The sequence below is a fragment of the Carcharodon carcharias genome, chromosome 16 (genome assembly GCF_017639515.1).
Source record: "Carcharodon carcharias isolate sCarCar2 chromosome 16, sCarCar2.pri, whole genome shotgun sequence".
Classification (NCBI taxonomy): Eukaryota; Metazoa; Chordata; class Chondrichthyes; order Lamniformes; family Lamnidae; genus Carcharodon; species Carcharodon carcharias.
In genome coordinates, this window is record NC_054482.1 from 50635109 (window position 1) to 50652803 (window position 17695).

General features: G+C 37.4%; 1 protein-coding gene across 3 annotated transcripts in view; it reads right to left on the reverse strand.

Annotated features, from left to right (window-relative positions):
• Positions 1-4197: 4197 nt before the first annotated feature.
• The window catches only part of gorab (golgin, rab6-interacting), a 35426-nt gene continuing 21928 nt past the window's right edge, over positions 4198-17695 (reverse strand). Inside the window, exons 2-6 of one of the 3 annotated variants that reach the window (XM_041208675.1) lie at positions 14683-15056; positions 13514-13584; positions 12581-12682; positions 11536-11676; positions 4198-6384 (exon numbers count right to left, since the gene is read on the reverse strand). In XM_041208675.1, coding sequence (XP_041064609.1) covers positions 5931-6384; positions 11536-11676; positions 12581-12682; positions 13514-13584; positions 14683-15056 — 1142 coding nt within the window. In that variant the 3' untranslated portion in view covers positions 4198-5930. Of the gene's footprint in view, positions 6385-11535; positions 11677-12580; positions 12683-13513; positions 13657-14682; positions 15057-17695 lie in introns of all 3 variants that reach the window. The other 2 variants (XM_041208674.1, XM_041208676.1) reach the window with 2 other exon arrangements.

Genomic DNA, 17695 nt, shown 5'->3' on the forward strand with positions numbered 1-17695 from the left:
ATCTCAAATTATTTGTTACATATCCTGGTAATGGTATAAGTAGAAACAGGATAGATAAGTGAACTCTCTTAAAAGATAAACACTGAAGACCACTTACCAGAATGACCAATCAGACTAAAACCCAAGAAAGTAGTTACAGCTGAACCAAATTTATACTAGTGGTGCAGGAGATCTGTTCCACATGTTAGCTCTGGTGTGAGATCCAAAAGACTTCATTCACTGCTAAAGGAGCAGAATGTGTCCAAAGGGCTGGACTTGACTAGCTGGTCAGTGTGCTTGTTACTGTTTTTAGAAATTAATCTAGTAATTAATTTGGAACATGCAATGAACTCTCATCGTGTGACAAGATTCTGGACTGCTGAGGATCAAGTCTAATCATGGAAAGTACAGAAAGACTGCTACTAAAGGAGAGAATGCTTCATCATAATACTCCAAACATTATCACATCAGTCCATTATCTGCTATTTTCACATTGCGAAGCAATTGCAGGTGTGTTTCCAGGTAAAGATTCTAAATGCAATAATGGGGATTCATGAGATCACTACTCTTTCAATAGGTAGTGTCACAGTGTTTAGGCTTCTCACAAGCAGTATATCTCCAGACCAAATAAAAACAAGCTGTAATGCTACACTGTACCAATTGGAAACTTCATTTTCAATGCAATTTGCCTCCACACTTCAGTTAACTCTGCCATTGAAGTTTGAACAGGGAGTGTCCAGAGTTTTACAGGTACATATTCTGATGTTGCCAGGCAAAACGTCATGTGCTATCAACACAATAACTCACCTATGCTAGCCGAACATTGCATTTATACAAGTTGAGAGCAGAACATACCCATACTTTAAAAAAAACCTGGCTAGTCTAAAACAGTAGAGTATGAAGCACATTGTAACAAGAGCAACGTGGGAAGTGAAATAGATGGAAGAGAGAATTCGCAATAGAATACAATAGGTTCTTACTTCAATTTTTTTTTAAACAATTAAATTGTTTAAGGTGTCATTTCAGGTTAAAAGAAAAATACACGCATTTATATAGCACTTTTCACACAATGAAGTACTTTTTGAAGTGCGATCATTGTGGTCAGATCAGAAACTTGGCAGCTAATTTGCACTCAGCAAACTTGCACAACCAGATGTGAGATAATGACCAGATCTTGTTTTTTGTAATATTGTTTGGGGGATAATTATCAAATAGGACACTGGGGATAACTTCCCTGCTCTTCTTCAAAATAGTGTAATGGGATGTTTTACATCCACCCAAGTAGATGGGATCTCAGTTTAGTGTGTCATCTGAAGGACACCTCTGACAGTGCAATGCCCCCTCAGTACTGCACTGGAGTGTCAGCCATGATTTTTCTGCTCAAGCCCCGGATAACTTGTATTTATATAGTGCTTTAAATGTGGAAAAACCAGTGTGTTTCAAAGTGCAATTAAGAAATACAAATCTGTTGAAGATATTGGGATGGGTAATGAGGAGTTTGGTTAAAAGAGATGACCTGTAAGGAGGGTTTGAAAAAGGTAAAAGATGGAGAGGCAGAGAGTTTTAGCTTAGAGGCATTGCTATCAATGTTGGAGTTGAAGGGGGCACTCAAAAGAGATGGATTCAGAGGAACAGAGAAAGGTGAGGCTAGTGGATATTACAGAAATAAGAAACCAAGACCGAGAGAGGGTTTATACTTATGAAAATTTAAATAAAGAGGCATTAGAGGTTGGGGCTGAGGTAGGCCAGTTTTTTTTGTTTTGGGGGGACCGGGCAGCTAATAAGCAAGTAGAATTTAATCCACATAAGATAGAGGCAGCAAAGTTTTGGAGAGGTTGACCAGGAGAGAGCATTGCAGTAGTCATGTCTGGAGGTAAAGAAGATATACTTTCAGTAGAAAGCGGAGCTATGCACTGTTATATGTTGATGTTGGCAATTTTTGCAAGAGTTGAAAGCTCACAGGCTGAATGAGATTCATGCAAACAATATGGTTCAATCTGGGACAGGAGCCAGGGATGGACAGTACAGAGGTAATTACAAGGGTAAAAAATTACTATTGTCTTGTCACTGTTTAGCTGCAAGAAACCAGTGTTTATCCAAAACTGGATGTTATACTAGCAGTCTGACTATAGAGGTAGTGGTGAGGTCAAATTTTAAAAAAGCTGAGATAGAGCTGGGTGTTATCAGCATATGTGGAAGTCGATGTGGATTGTGTTGCCAAAAAGTAGCACATAGGTGAAGAACAGAAGGGAACCATTGATGGAGATGAAGTTCTGATGAAGGGTCATCGCCCTGAAACGTTTACTGTTTCTATCACTGCAGATGCTGCCAGACCTGTTAAGTATTTCCAGCATTTTCTGTTTTTATTTCAGATTTCCAGTATCTGCAATATTTTGCTTTTCCACTGATGGAGATGCTCTGGCTACCATTAGGTAGGCAAGAGTAGAGCTAAGCAATAGCAGTAGCACTAACGCAAACTATAGAGAAAACAGCTATTATAGTTTGGTATGAAAAACATGTTTACAGTAGGAAAATATATTTATGCATATTATAGCTTTTCTCTCCTTTCCTTGTACTCTTTGGTGTAAAAGCATTCAGGGAAATTGCTCCAAAAACTTCACACCTCTTTAAAGGAAACAATGGATCCAACATCAAAATGCAAAAATTATTCAAGAGAATTATAAGAATAGTAAAACTTAAAAGAACCATTGCAGCTTTGAGAAAAGCAAATGTGAAATTTTCAGACCCCAGAAGAGGGCAGTATCAGGAGAGCATAGTTTTAGGTATGCAATGACAAAAAGTGATGGTGAATCCCTGGAATATAAAATGAAATTGGCAACTGGCACCCACACAAGTGTATAATATAAAAGCAAAATACTGCAGATGCTGGAAATCAGACAAAAAACAGAAAATGGAGAAACTCAGCAGGTCTAACAGCATCTGTGGGAAGAAAGACAGAAACGTTAACTGTCTTTCTCTCCATAGATACTGTTAGACCCGCTGAGTTTCTCCAGAATTTTGTTTGATTTCCATCATCCGCAGTATTTTGCTTTTATCTTATTGATTAATTCACTGCCACTTCTCTTCCAAGAATGCCTACATTGTAGAAGCACTGCTCTTCTTCCCCCCACACAAGTGTTGGTTTTTTAAACAATGCATGCAAATCCTGAACAATTGAAACCCTCTAACAATTTGTATGCACTTTATACTCATTCTAGACCCATCTTTAAAGTCAATCTGATTTGTACCTGAAATTACCTGATCAACACATACTGGTAGCATTGCCTCACAGTCAGGGGATCCATGTGCTGGGTGGGGAGTTTAGGGAAACTGATATGAAGTATGCTTTTGTTCTGTTGGGTACAACTGGCAATGCCTAATCTGGAACCTGGTCTTTTAACGGGTGAAGGTTTTGTGAAAAAAAGATGTGTGTGAAAACTGAAGCAGAGGAATAAGAATTTTTTTTCTTATTTATTAACAACCCACTAACTGAAGTGGCTGAGTACTTGATTCTAGTTCAAATTTGATTGGTGTTTGCAACAAATACATTCATGTATTTATTGGGTTCATTTAAGTTTCAAGGGCTGGTCCTTAAACAAGACTGATTTAAAATGTATAGACGACAGTGTTCATTTCCTGTTTAAAAATAAAATCAATATAGTACTGACATATTTAGTAGTGTCTCAGTACATTTACATATCAATAGGGTTTCTGATGTGACCACTTATAACTGCATCCTACCTGTGTTTTTTTTAAAATCACTACAGAATACTCCCCGTACTTTGAGGAATAGCAGGTCTTTATAGAGACACTACAATTGACTTTAGGTTTTTTAGGCTAGGCAATTAAGAGCTGGGATGGGGAAAGAAACAAATAGCTAAAGTGCCTTTTGTCATTATAACTATTGACCCGACTGGAAGGCATACTTACATGCGGCCATCTGATGAAAATCAGGTTCGGTCTAGTCTGTGATTTAATAACTAGTTAACACCATCTGGGCTCTAACAATACTAAGGGGCTATTTTGCACTGGTGGGACCATAGTCCAAATAAGGTCATTGTCTTTTTCAGGGGAAAGAGAAAATTATGCTGAGGCGGGGGGGGGGGGGGGGGGGGGGGGGGTTGCAGTTAGGAGGCGATGTTGGTAAGAAAAACTGAACAAAATTGTACTTGCAACTTCCAAAATAATATACATTTTAGAATGCAAGATTCCCATAACCAGAGTCATAATTGCAAGTTTAATTTCACACAAGTACATTTAAAATGGGTAAATTTTTGAATTTTGAGCTATGTATAAATATAAAAATACATTTCTGAGAAGTGAACAAGCCAAAAATAAACAAAATAATGAGCTCAAATCTTGTGTAAATCCATCATGTACAATTTATGTATATTAATTGCAGAATGTAGTGTTAACATCCAACTATGGAAGCAAACAAAATAGGGGTGGATGAACAAGCAAAGCCAAGTTATTCCATATTGGTTCAGCAGCCAGTCAAAACAAACAAGCAGCATTTGTGTTAAATGTGTTACCATGAAGGTTACAGGAGTGGACTTAAATATCTAAAAATCAAATAAATTATCTAATGACAAAACAAAAGCTTTTAATAAACCTTTTAAAGGACAAGAATTTTTTTCACTTTGGTGGCATCTAATTTATAGAATTTGCTTTTATCCAATTCCTGTGTAGTGTCTCAAAACTTGGGCTGAGTCTGTGCCAGATTTTGGATCTTGCTGATTGTTGGAGAAAAAAAAACAAATTTAATTGATCTAATGTGTCACCTATTAATTGGAGTGGATAAGTTGCTTTTCATTAAAGTGGAATACATAACAGAGAAAAAAAAACATCTGAAAAGAAATGAAATAAGAAAATAAGGCTGACTCACAGGCTCAAGTCAGGTGGGGTCAAAGGTTGCTCAGACCACAGAAAAAAACCAGTGCTCTGAGCTGACAACTAGTCTAGCACGCAATCGTGCCAATGCAGGACCTAGCTGAATTATCCCAGCAAGTTATTGGACTCATTTAAAAATGATGCATGGCAGCTTATAAAAATGACCAGTTTTCAAAAAGCTAGATTTGAGAGACTGTACCTGTAACAGCTAATTTTTAAATACTCATCTCATTGCAACTCTCTTCTAAATTGGTTATAGTCCATTGCTTGTATAATACCCAAACCTTTTGAAACTTCAAAAAGGCATCTACAGTTCAAAGCCAAGGCCAAATTGACATATTGATGTAACTACTGTAACAAGACTTTACAGACAACACTTTTAAATATTAAAATGCCAACACACAAGAAAATTCAGAGGATGAAAAATAAATTAATTCAGAATTATACAAAAATGTTGACCCAAAATCATTTCATCTTCAAACTCTTAGCCACTATTACTCAGTTGAAATAGATTACTTTTAAAAACACTGAAAATTTCAATAAAACCTATAAACTTGTCACAGATAACAGTACATTTAAACTTCAGAGACAAATCAACAATTTGTTTATTCAAATATTTTTTAAAAGAGTTTGCATAAAATTAAGAAGCTCTCAAGGCAACTTCAGACACCCCCAACTTTTTGGCCAGTAAAATCTTAAGACATCATGGGGAAAACTAACTAATTTGCACATATCAACATTTGCAGAAAATGAGTGTGATGGAGATTCTATCAAGTGCAGGAACACTTGTAAAGTGCCTCAAGAAACAGGTCAATCTTCAGGTCTAAAATACCTCACTGATTTTGTGATCTGTCTTTCAACCAAAAACCTTAAATTTTGTTCACTGGTTGAACTCTTCATTAGTAAAATATGGAGCACAAAAATTACCTAGAATATTTGGTCACTTTTTAAAATAATTGATGTTGGTATGGATTAAGTTGCCAATAGATGGATGATCACATTGTGGAAAACAACATCAATTTCACCCAACCCCATTGTGAAACACAAGCATATTCTCTCTCTCAATTTGTAGCAATCGGTGTTTGAATCTTCTCTGACATTGTATGATTCAAGTTCTCTGGTTGAGTTTTAACTTTGTCCTTTAAATCTTTCTCACCTGTATCATTAGCAGCAGAGGTCTCTTTTTTTTCAACCTGTTTAACTGTGTGACTCAGATCGTCCCCCTTTTGAACAGCTTGCTGTCCTGATTCATCACCTGCTTTAGTCTGATCAGTCCCCTTGAATATTTCCTGCTGCTGCAATACATTGTCCACTTCAATCTCTAGTTCCAGCCTCTCCTCATCTGTCTCCATTTCCAACTGATGCATCAGCTCTTCCAGTTTATTAGCTTTGCGTAACTCATTCTGCTGGATTATGGTGCACAGATGCTCAGTTAGCTGCTCCTTCAATTCAGTCTTCTTGTACAGGTCCAGTTTTGCTGCAATGTACTCCACTTCTGCCTTATCATACCTTTTTCTGAGGGCAAGGAAAGGATGCACAATGAGCAAGATGAATTTTGTTCACTGTTCAGGCTGTGTGTGCAAATATTACTCCAAGCCATTAAAATAGTTGCAAAATGATATACATAAATAGCACACAGTTCAAAACAACTTTTCTTTGTAAGGAACTTATTCTGTTCTTGCTCCTCAGGTCACCATGTGTGTCATTATCAGCTGCTAGGAGATGTACAACAGCGGTACGATAAATTATAAGTTATCTTTTTCTGCCCCACTCCTTCAGCTGGTATATCAATGTCTAGCTTTCACTTTGCTACATCAAGTAGGGGAAAATGCTTGGTTTTCAATGGACTCTTCTGCATTCTCCAGTGATAAGGTGAGGACAAGAACTGAAGAGTATCAAGAGCTGCATGTACAATAACTAGTGCATACTTTGCATTCTTAAGTCCTTCCAAATAAACAACTTAGAAATTTAAAAATAGCTTAGCACAATCAACTATTATGGGCAACATAAACTGACGGCAGGATCCTGTTTTCCAAGCACAATATGTACTACAAACTGCTGTAATCTACTTTCAGTGCAATGACTGTGGTAATTAAAACAAGAAAAAATTGAATTGTACTTAAAAAGTTTCAAGCCTAAGCTCGGTTGCAGAAACTGTTCCCTTCACATCAAAATGTCTTGAAATAAACATAGGTTGTGAATCTTAAGTTTGAAATGCTGTCAATATAAATTCAGTAGAACTGAATTGATGGCTCTGCTGCCAATAGGACTAGTCTGAAAGCAAAGCTTGGCTAGTAACCACCTTGATCATCTGCTTTAGAAGTGTGAGATATGCCATTTAAAAAAAAACTAGATGCCATTTCGTGTAGTGTAGATTATGAACAAGCACAGTGACAATCATCTCCAACCTCAACCAAGCATTACAGCCCCATCAGTGCCACCACAATATTATTTTATTACAATGCTCTGAAGATCCCAGCTTATTTGTTGAATGATTTACAGCTTGGATTAGGTCACAAGATTGTATCAGTGCTCTAGCTGACAGTACTGTAAAACCTTTTAAATTTTTTGCATGCTCCAAATATGAACTGAGTGGAACAGCACAGCTGGGAAATGCAAGAATTTCAGTAAGGATAAACAGGAGCAGGAATATTTCACTTAAGTCCTGTAAATAAATGGTTAATGAGCAGACTTACATTGAAACTAGAGAGTACAGGAATGCCCCTCTGGACCCTCCTCCTCGTCCGTTTACTTCAGATATCATCCCTTCTTCCCCATGCTGTGTATTATATATCCTTGCTAATCTTGAACAGTCCTCAGCAAAGGCTGCAAACTTCATCCACACGCTCCTGAATGAATTTTGAGCTCAGCAGGACGCTGTGCTCTTCTTCAAGCTCCTTTGCCTCCACACCAATTACTTTGATCAGGAGTCTAACACTTCCTCCCTCACACAGTATGGACCCTTTCTCTTGTCTTCAGAATTCTTGCCTAACCTAGCCTCCTCCCCCTTCTGGCCTCTTGCCCTCTTGAGTTCTTTCCATCAAGAACTGCCAGCATCACATTGGCCGTTTCAATTTCTCAATCAAACTCATCCCCCTCTGAATTTGCAACACGGTTTTCTCACATTCAACCAAGACATTGTTATTTGACCTGCCGACGGAGTGATGTTGTTACCAAACAGCCTGAACAAATGACAACTCCTAGGTTTCCCTGAAGCATATCCTTACCGTCAACATTAAGCCATCGTTTCCAAGACTGTCACTGATCTCCTCCAAACCTGTGGTTTCACCAACCCAGCACTGGCCACTTCTATCCCCTAACCAAGATTCGCAACCAGGACTGTCCTGGGAGATCCACAGATTCTGTTCTTGCCCCACATAATTTACTTATTCCTATCCTGACTTTTTCCATCTCTTGTCCAGTCTCTTCCCACATCCTCAGCCACTTTAAGAATATCCTGTTTCTTGGCCCTAACCAGCTCCATTTCACCATGGGCACCCAACCTCCCCCTATAACTCCATTGCCAAAAAGGATGCCCTGAGGGCTGTTTCTTCCTTGGCCTTCTTAAAATTTCAATTTTGCTTCCAATTTCCACCCTACACTTGTCTTCATATGGTCCATTTCAATCCTCCCTTTCTCAACTTCTGTCTGCATTTCTGGGAAAAGACCATTGATCATTATCCATTATTTCTCACAGCTACCTTGACTACAATTCCTTCTATCTCACATCCTATAAGGTCTCTCTGCCATACTTTTAGTTATGACAGATGGGGAGATGGTTCTGACAATGCCCTTTTCCACACCAATGAGTCTTCCTTTTTCTTAAGTGAGGGTTCCCCCAGCAACAAAGTCCCATCCCACACAATACTAGTCATTTCACAGGGCCCCTTGATTACATCTGTTCCATTTTCCAGACTTTTGCTGTCATCCCTAATTCTTCATTCCAGAATCATAAGGTTTCAGCATTTCAAAGTGACTGTTCCTTCCACAATGACCTGGGTCACTACATTAAAAGGTAGTTTACTGTATTTGCTGCTAACGATGCTGTATCTCTAATATCGTGGAGGCCAAATACAGCTTGGGAGATCTGATTTGTGAAACATATCTGGTCTGATCATAAGGGTGACCCCAAGCTTCCAGCTGCCTGCCATTTTAATTCACTGTCCCATTATCACTCTGTCCTCAGCCTCCTACACCGTTTCAATGAAGTTCAATGCAAGCTTAAGGAACAGCATTTCGTCTTTCAATCAGGTGCTTTACAGACTTCAGCCCTGCAAGCGCACCCCCCACCCCCCGCTTTTTTTGGGATGGCAGCTATTGGTGATCATTCAGCTTTTTCTATGTTTCTTTACCTGTCCCATTATGGTCTCCTTCTGCCTTGCACCATCACCACCTGCCTTTCACCTGCCTTCCTTCTTATTCTTTTCCCCACATCTTCCTTTCTTATCTCTATTTGCTTAAAACTTAATATATCTCTTACTTTTTCTAGATCTGATCAAAGGTCATTGACCTGAAATGTTAACTCTGTTTTGCTGTCCACAGATACTGCCTGACCTGAGTTATTCCAGTATTTCCTGTTTTTAATTTCAGAATTTCAGCATCAGTATTTTGCTTTTGTTTTGAAACATGCCATTCGTTCAAACTGGTCTATGCTGCTGTTTATTCCTAAATGAACTTCACTCCTACTCCTCTTCATCTAACCCCATCAGCATAATCTTCCATTCCTTTCTCTTTTATGCATTTATCTGTTTCCCCCTTAAATGTATCTATTCTTCAACTACTTCTTATGGCAGCACCTTACAATATTTCAGGTAAAAAAATTTCTCCTGAATTCCCTACTCAATTTATTAGTGACCATATTAACATTTATGACCTATGGTTCTGGTCTAACACAAATGAAAATCTCTTCTCCACAACTACCCTATCAATCCATTAAGACTTCCATTAGGAGCTCCCTCAGTCCTCTCTTTCTTGGCAAATTTCATTCTTACATAAGTGAATAGCAGGACTTGGTTTGATTTCTTTTTAAATGGCTTTAACCTGCTTTACAGCTTTTAGTGATGTGTGTATCTGTATCCCTAGATTCTTTGGCTCCCCTATCCCATTTAAACTATTACCCAGGCAGTACGTGACCTCTGTATTCTTAGTGCCAAAGAGTCATTTCACACTATATAGCTAAAATTAATTTTCCAATTAAACTAATTCTGAAAGTTTATTAATATCTTGTATTTTATTGCATTCTTCCTTTGTGTTGACTACACTACACACAAAGATGAAGTAGATGCAAGTATGATGAAAATGAGGGGGCAAAGGAGACACAATCTGCACCAATTCACTGATTATTTCTTACTTTTAATGAGATTCACAACAAATACTAGCAATGACTTATTTTAGTCTCATCAGTTAGTGAAGTCTGTAAAGTGATTATGGCAATTATTCCCGCCGCTGAACTAATACACTTTTTTTCAAACTTCAAAATCTTTAAAAACATGTTTGTTAGTGACATGGTTAAATCTAAGCCTCATTTGTTACAAAACGAGTGGGATCATTTTGCTTGCTAAAGTTATTATTATTCAGTTCTAGTCCAAGCCCGTGTCTTGATCACAACCTCTTTTAACAGGCACAGTATTTCTTATTTTGAGATTATGTGCATGGTACACATGACAAATATTCACTAAATGCTCCTTTTACCCTAGGGCCTAAACAGTAATCTTAATAAATTCATAGTTAATCCAAGCATAAAATTCCAAAATAGAATTATCCAGTTCTACAGAACTTCTGATCTAAGCATAAAATTCTTCCCTGTTATGTTTTATTAAAAAAGCTGTAGCACACATGATATTCAAATGTCAACTTAAGAAAGTAAGCCATTTTAATAGTCAATAATCACAGCAGGGTAAAATGGTTAGCTTTTTCTGTTGATTGTTTAAGCTGAATTACTGACAGTTACACTTCGAGAATTGGGAAATATTTTATTTCTTAGCAAATCACAAATTAATCAGGATTCAAAAGTAGTTGTAAACTACCTCCAATTTAAAAAGTGTATTACAAAACAAAGTTCTGAGAGTTCAGTGGGTAAATGCATATTGTGGTCCATGTAGTTAGTTGGTGTTAATCAATGACAGAATTATGTTCAGGATCTCAGCTAGTGAGATTGGGACATTTGGCTGGAATTACAATTCGATCACCATCCAATTAGTCTTTCTATAAATACTTGAAGAGTGATCAGCAAACAGCTCATGAAGTTTACATGAAATTTTATACTAACTCAATGAGATTGAATATCCCCAATTCTGCACAATGTTTATAAACTTCTTGTGCAACTTTAACCTCCAATAACTTTATGTACACATAACAGAAGCAAATCTGTAAACAGCATATGAAAGTCTAATTTATTAATGTTGCTAATGATTGATTTTAATTCAGATGTTGCAACTGGTTGAAAATGGCTAGAGGTGGTCATAACTAATGTTAAAAAACTTAGTGAATTATGCTTTCATTGCTGTTTACAATTTGCTGTCATCCAAAGTTAGTTTGAAGTTGCACGAGGGTTTTATAAACATCCTATATTTGTAATTCTTGAACGGTTGTAACTTTCTACTACTTGGTTCTGAATGGTTAAAACAGAAGCAGACTTTGTGCCTTAGAGGGCAAACACATTCTTACTTAGCCTGATAATATTCCCAGCTGGACTGTTCAATCCGATTCCGTAAGATGTTAACATCACTCGATAACAAGACATCCAAGGTCTGAAGTTCCTTTTGGATCTGCTTTAGTTTCACAGTTTCTGCCATGGTTCGTTTAGACCTGGAATGATCAGAATAACTGGTCAGAACTGCACTAGACATATAGACACTGACAACTTAGCACAAAATACTATCAAAATAACCATTTAAATTTTAAACTCTAACAAACTTTAGATGAAGCTGAAGAAAAATTAATGACTGATATTTGTATACACTTAATGTTGTCATTTATTAATAAATAAAGGTATGCCCTCTTTATTTCCAATATCCCCCCATCTCTTGGGTAGGCAATGGCTCCTCTGGTTACGTATTTGCAGTTATTGATCATCCTTCCATGCCTCACCCAAGTGGCCATTATCCACTGGAGTCTTAACTATGAGAGCTGGGACAAAGGCAACGGATGCATGGGAACACCAAGACCTGCAAGTTCCCCTGCAAGCCAGACACCATCCAGACTTGGAATTATATCACCGTTTCTTTACTGTCCCTAGGTCAAAATCCTGGAACTCCCTCCCTAATGGCACTGTGGGTATACCTATAGCACATGGACTGCAGTGATCCAAGAAGGGGGCTCATTACCACCTTCTCTTGGGCCATAAATGCTTGCCCAGCCAGCAAAGCCCACATCCCATTAAAGAGTAAATAAAAAAAATCTGGTAGGCTACATGACAGTACAAAATTGCAGCTAACCCAAATTTGGCAAATATGGGGATTGCTGGTAGTGACCAAAATATTTTCTTTTGTTAACCTGGAATCTTTGGCAAAGTGCAGGGCTCCAGTGTCATCCAAATTGTTGGGACAAATTTGACAATGTAGGAAAAAAAAAATTAACCTTTCCAATGGCTCAAAGTTTGGTGTGAAGTAACTTCTTTGCTCTGTAGGCATACAATAGTACATAAAACAAGTGAGTGTTGATGGGCTGATTTAATTAATCACCTTAACCTTCCGTTAAGAAAATTCCATACCTTTCTGCAATGGTCTTCGAGAGAAGTGCTTTCTTGCGTTTATTCTTCTCTTCTATTAATCGTTGTTCCAGTTGCAGCTGTTCCAGACGTGATCTCTCACGCCTGTGGAAAAATAAAATTGACTTGGTAATGTTTCTTTACAAGTTTTCTTTTATTTTCTATCAGCTGACTTAGTCAACAGCTCACTGATGACATTACTTTGTGAACTAGCCGAATAGAAAAGTAAAAATACAATTACAAGTATGACTTTGCTTTAATACCAGGGGATGATTTGACACCTTCATGCATATTAACTCACTTGAGTGTTTCCAATATTTTGTTTTTACTGAAAACTAGTCAGTTACTACTTTAAAAATAAGTTTGTGCCAAATTTGAGAAAGACCAATGCTCTAATTAAGTAATGGTTGTTTCTGAAATATATTATTTTTATGCAGCTATAAGAATAAGCAACTGATTGCTCAGGAACATCTACCCATGATTAACAGAAGAAGTAAAACATGCAAAACAAGTGAAGATAGCACTCAGTAGAATGCATATTTCTGCCACACTGTGGTAACTTAACATTACAATTTCACAGCACTCCAAGTTACTATAGAGGTTTCAGGCCAATCCACATTCAATGAACTGCTCTGAAAACTCTGCTCACAATTTGGCAGCTGTGGCAAATTCCACCACAATAGCTGAGACAATCCAGAATATGGTAACACAACATTCTAAATAAAACAATTCAACATTCTAAAAAAAAGTCAATTCATTCTAACTCCCAATGTTTAAGGATCCTTCAAAAAATTCCAGGATCTGGAGCCTCATTTTCCCAAAAGTAATCAATTTTTCCTTGGGATATAGCCTGTGTACAAAGTTTCTTTGAAATCTGTCCATTAATTTTTGAATTATATTCCTTACAAACATTAACGAACAGGGGTGAAACATTACCTCCGATGAAGATAAAAAAAAACTCGTACGTTTACAGATAGCTGCAGAACACCGTTGGCCCCCCACAGATTCTTAATCAGAATTTGGGTGTGGGGGGTGAAGTGGAATGATGGTGAGAGAAAGAAGAGAGTGTGATCAATGTTCTATATGGGCAAATTGTAGAGTACAAGTAAATTACATTTGCTCAAGAGAAAATACTGTACAATTATATTTTGCATATGGAACAAATTTGCTGTACATTAAAAAGATAGACTTAAATTGCTAGTCCAAAATGAGAGATCCTGATTGGCTCAGAACAGTATTCTATCGTACTTCTCCATTTATTTCAGAAACCACATCTTCATAGTACAAGGGCAAAATTACTTTGCTACAACTTAGCAGATAGGAAATTCCATTAGCAGAAATTCTCACTTTGAAATTCCTCCATTTGCTCCCTTGGGTATACACCTGTGGCAATGACCCTGTTCCTTGTCACTGCCATTGATGTACTTGGCTCAGCCACAAAGAGGTATGCACACCAATAACACCCCCTCGCCAATTTTCCCTTCTCACATCAGCACAGGCCACTACATAGATGTATCAGTTGGCCTTGGAGAGGGCGCAGCAGATTCACAAGAATGATACAAGGGCTAAAAAAATTGCCCCTCAGCCTTCTGTACTTGGGAATACAATCTAAAGGAGCTGTTTATGATTAGGAATATATGTTAAATAGAAACAATTTCTTCTGGAAGGAGAATCCAGAACAAAAGGGCATAAACTTAGAGCTAGGTTGTTCAAGGATGAAGCCAAGAATCACCTTATCGCAAATGGTGGTAGAAGTTTGGTATATTTGCCTCCAAAAAGCCATTCTGGCTAGATCAATTCAAAATTTCAAAACTGAGATAGAGGGGATTTTTAGGTAAAGGTATGAGGCATTTGGAACTTCAGCAGGTAAATTGAATGAAGATAGAGATAAGCTATGATCTAATTGAATCGCATAACAGGCTTAAGGGGTTGAATTGCTTATTCCTGTTCCTATGTTGGAAAATTAAGCTTGCACCTCGTTTTACTCTGATGCAGCTGACCACTCTTCCAAGGACCATGCTGCATAGAATAAGTTATATAAGATGACAGCTTGAATAATTGACCAGTGTTTCCAAGGGTTCTTTTATAATTATTTCTAGACTTACTAACAATTCCACCCCTTTGATCTGTTGTGTTGATAACTCTTGGACTGAGGAATCCTGGAATGTAAATGATGCTTTGGGTTCAGGTTTGTTTGTTTCTTTCTGGTGGCTTACTCCAGTTTCTGTTGGTTGTTTTTCAGTTACTTGCAGAGCCTGCTTTGGCTCTAGCTTGGGTGATGGTGGCTCTGTTGCTTGTGGAGGTCTCATCTTTGGTTTGGACAGTTGTTGATCTTGAAGGTTAGGAGCAGCTTGATTGTGCTCATTTGTGATGCGACTCTGCAGCTGCTGTAATGCTCGTTCCCTCTGAAGTTGCTGACGGCTTTTGTTTGTTGATGTTGCTCGTTTAAATTTTTCTGGCTTTTCTGAGATCAACGGATCTGAAAATAAGGTTTAAAAATATTATAGTTTCATTGCTTCCAACACTATGGCCAAAAGTGGGTGTCTACTCTCAAGCCTAGGATGTCATATGACTAACCACAAAAACAACTCTCACTATTCAGGATGCTCAATCTCTCCTTAATACCATAGTAAGTTAATGCATTGCCACACTTCATGGCCCCAATACGTTTTATTGTACAAGCTTGAAGTACGAAGTATTGTGATTTTTCCTTATTTCTAAAAATTTAAACTCATGGTTTTTTTTTTTTTAGAAACATTGGAACAGTCCCTGGAAGATGTGTACCTCTTGCATCTGGTCACAAACATATCAAAGAAAGCAAAACCCATTCCTAGCCCCACATGGACTATATTAATGTATATGAGCTGAATCCAAACTCAAACTCTTTCCCCTATATCATGAAAAGAAACATATGCCATACTCGTAACACTTGCTTTAAAAATATGCCATTCATTTGAATATGTTTATTGGCATACAATTAAAGGTTAAAACCAGCAGGTGACCACACATTTCTTAACACTTATCAAACCTAGTCTATTTTATACAGAATGTGCATCCAGTAACAACAATTGATGGTTGCACAGTAATAGAAAAGAACACCATTTTCTCAGGTACCTATAACCCAGCTCCCAATGGGTGCCCAGGATAGAATCAGAAACTCCGAAAACAAGAGCTGATTTTTATTTGCTCTGTAAAGGAGGCTGGAGCATACAATTGTGGCAAGCAGGATATCAGAAACTATAGGTCTCTTCCACTGCCGAAACACCATGGATGTTAATATGGTGAGTTTCATAGGTTTCATTATTAATCATCGAATGACAAAGCACAGAAGGAAGCAGTTGCCCCATTGTGCCGTGCTAGCTCTTTGGTAGAATGATTCAACTAATCTCACTCTTTCTCCATCACCTTGCAAAATTCTCCCCTTCAATTCCCTTTAGAAAATTGCTACTGAATTTGTTTCCACCAATCTTTCAGATAGTGCATTCCAGAACACAACTCATGTAGAAAAATGCTTCCTCTGTCAATTTTGCCAATCGCATTAAATCTGGATCCATTGTTTACTGGTCCCTCTGCCACAGAAACAGTTTCTGCTTATTTACTCTTATCAAAACCCTTTCTGATTTTGAACACCAAATCTATTATCTTCCTCTAAGGAGCACAACCTGAAAAGTTAACACTGTTTCTCCTTCCACCATTTTCTGTTTTTATTATTGTAATATTTTCAATACAGCTCTGGCATCACCCACATATTTGAGGAGGATTGGGGATAGACACTCCACAATTTCAACCCTTCCATCCCTCAGTAACTTAGATATCTTTTTCTACTTTGGGGACTTCCAACCTTTTAAGTATCTCGTTTTATCCTATCCAATATTTCTGCTACCTCCTTCTGCATTCTGTTCTCCAATGAAGAGGTGCAAAGTACTCATTTTGTATCTCAGCCACGCCGTCTTCACAAGATCATCTCCTCTTCAGTCCCTAGTTAGCCACACTCTTCCTTTAACTATCCTTTCACTTTTTTATGTTTATAGAAGACTTTTGGGTTCCCTATTGTGTTACTCACTAATCTATTCTCATATTCTCTTCTTCAGATCTCCTCTGTACTTTCTATTTTCAGCTTGATTCTCTCCTGCATTCTCTATCCATATGACTAATCAACACTTTTATGTTTCTTTTCCTGTTTATTGCATCACTGTAGTTTGACAAGCTCTGATATTAACCTTAAATTGGCAGTCAGGTATTGGGAATTTGGAGGAAATACAGTTCCCAGCGGGCCTGAATATTAGAATACAAGATAGATATAGTGAATTGTTTCATCTTTCCAAATTTGTATGCGTCTTTAAAGATATAGCTGGGGTGAAGGAATAGTGAATATTTGAATCAATTTCTTGCATTTGTATTAAAATATTTCCAACCATTTTCTCTGGTGTATTATTTCTAATTTTTCTTGTTTAATAAATGTTTCATTCTTTTTGTTAAAAGTTCATCAACAGACTCCTGTGAATATGTTCAGTAACTTACCTCCACGGTTTTTGAAAAAAATGTGAGGATCTATCAAGCTAGGTTTCACTCTGTGATCTGACTTGTCCAGTATTATCAGCTGGGATTGGAGAAGTAGCAACAGGTACTGTACAAGAACACTCAGGACAAAATGTGCATTGCATAAAATGGGTTCACCACTTAGCGCAAAGCAAAGACCTTCAAAGTATTCTGCCATATGACACCATATGACATCTGGTGTCTAGGTTTTAAAAAAAAAATGTTTAAGGTTGATGATTTTTTTGGTTTGATTGTACCGTCATTGGAATTTAAAGTATGAATCAGTCTGGGTTTGGAAATGTTTACTGGTGTTCTTTGCATACATTATAAAACAGAAAATTAATTCCAAGATGATGTCATCTTTATGAAATGGAAAATAATGTCATCTTTATGAAATGGAAAATAATGTGGTGGAAATATATTTCTCATACATATTGCATTTACATTTTTGTAAACTATATACATCATTGTGGTTCTTAAATGGTTATGATTGTAATTTAATGTATTAAAAATAGCATGAAGAATCTGCCTAGGATGTCATGCAAGTCACCACCTACGTCCTATCTGTATTTAACCTGC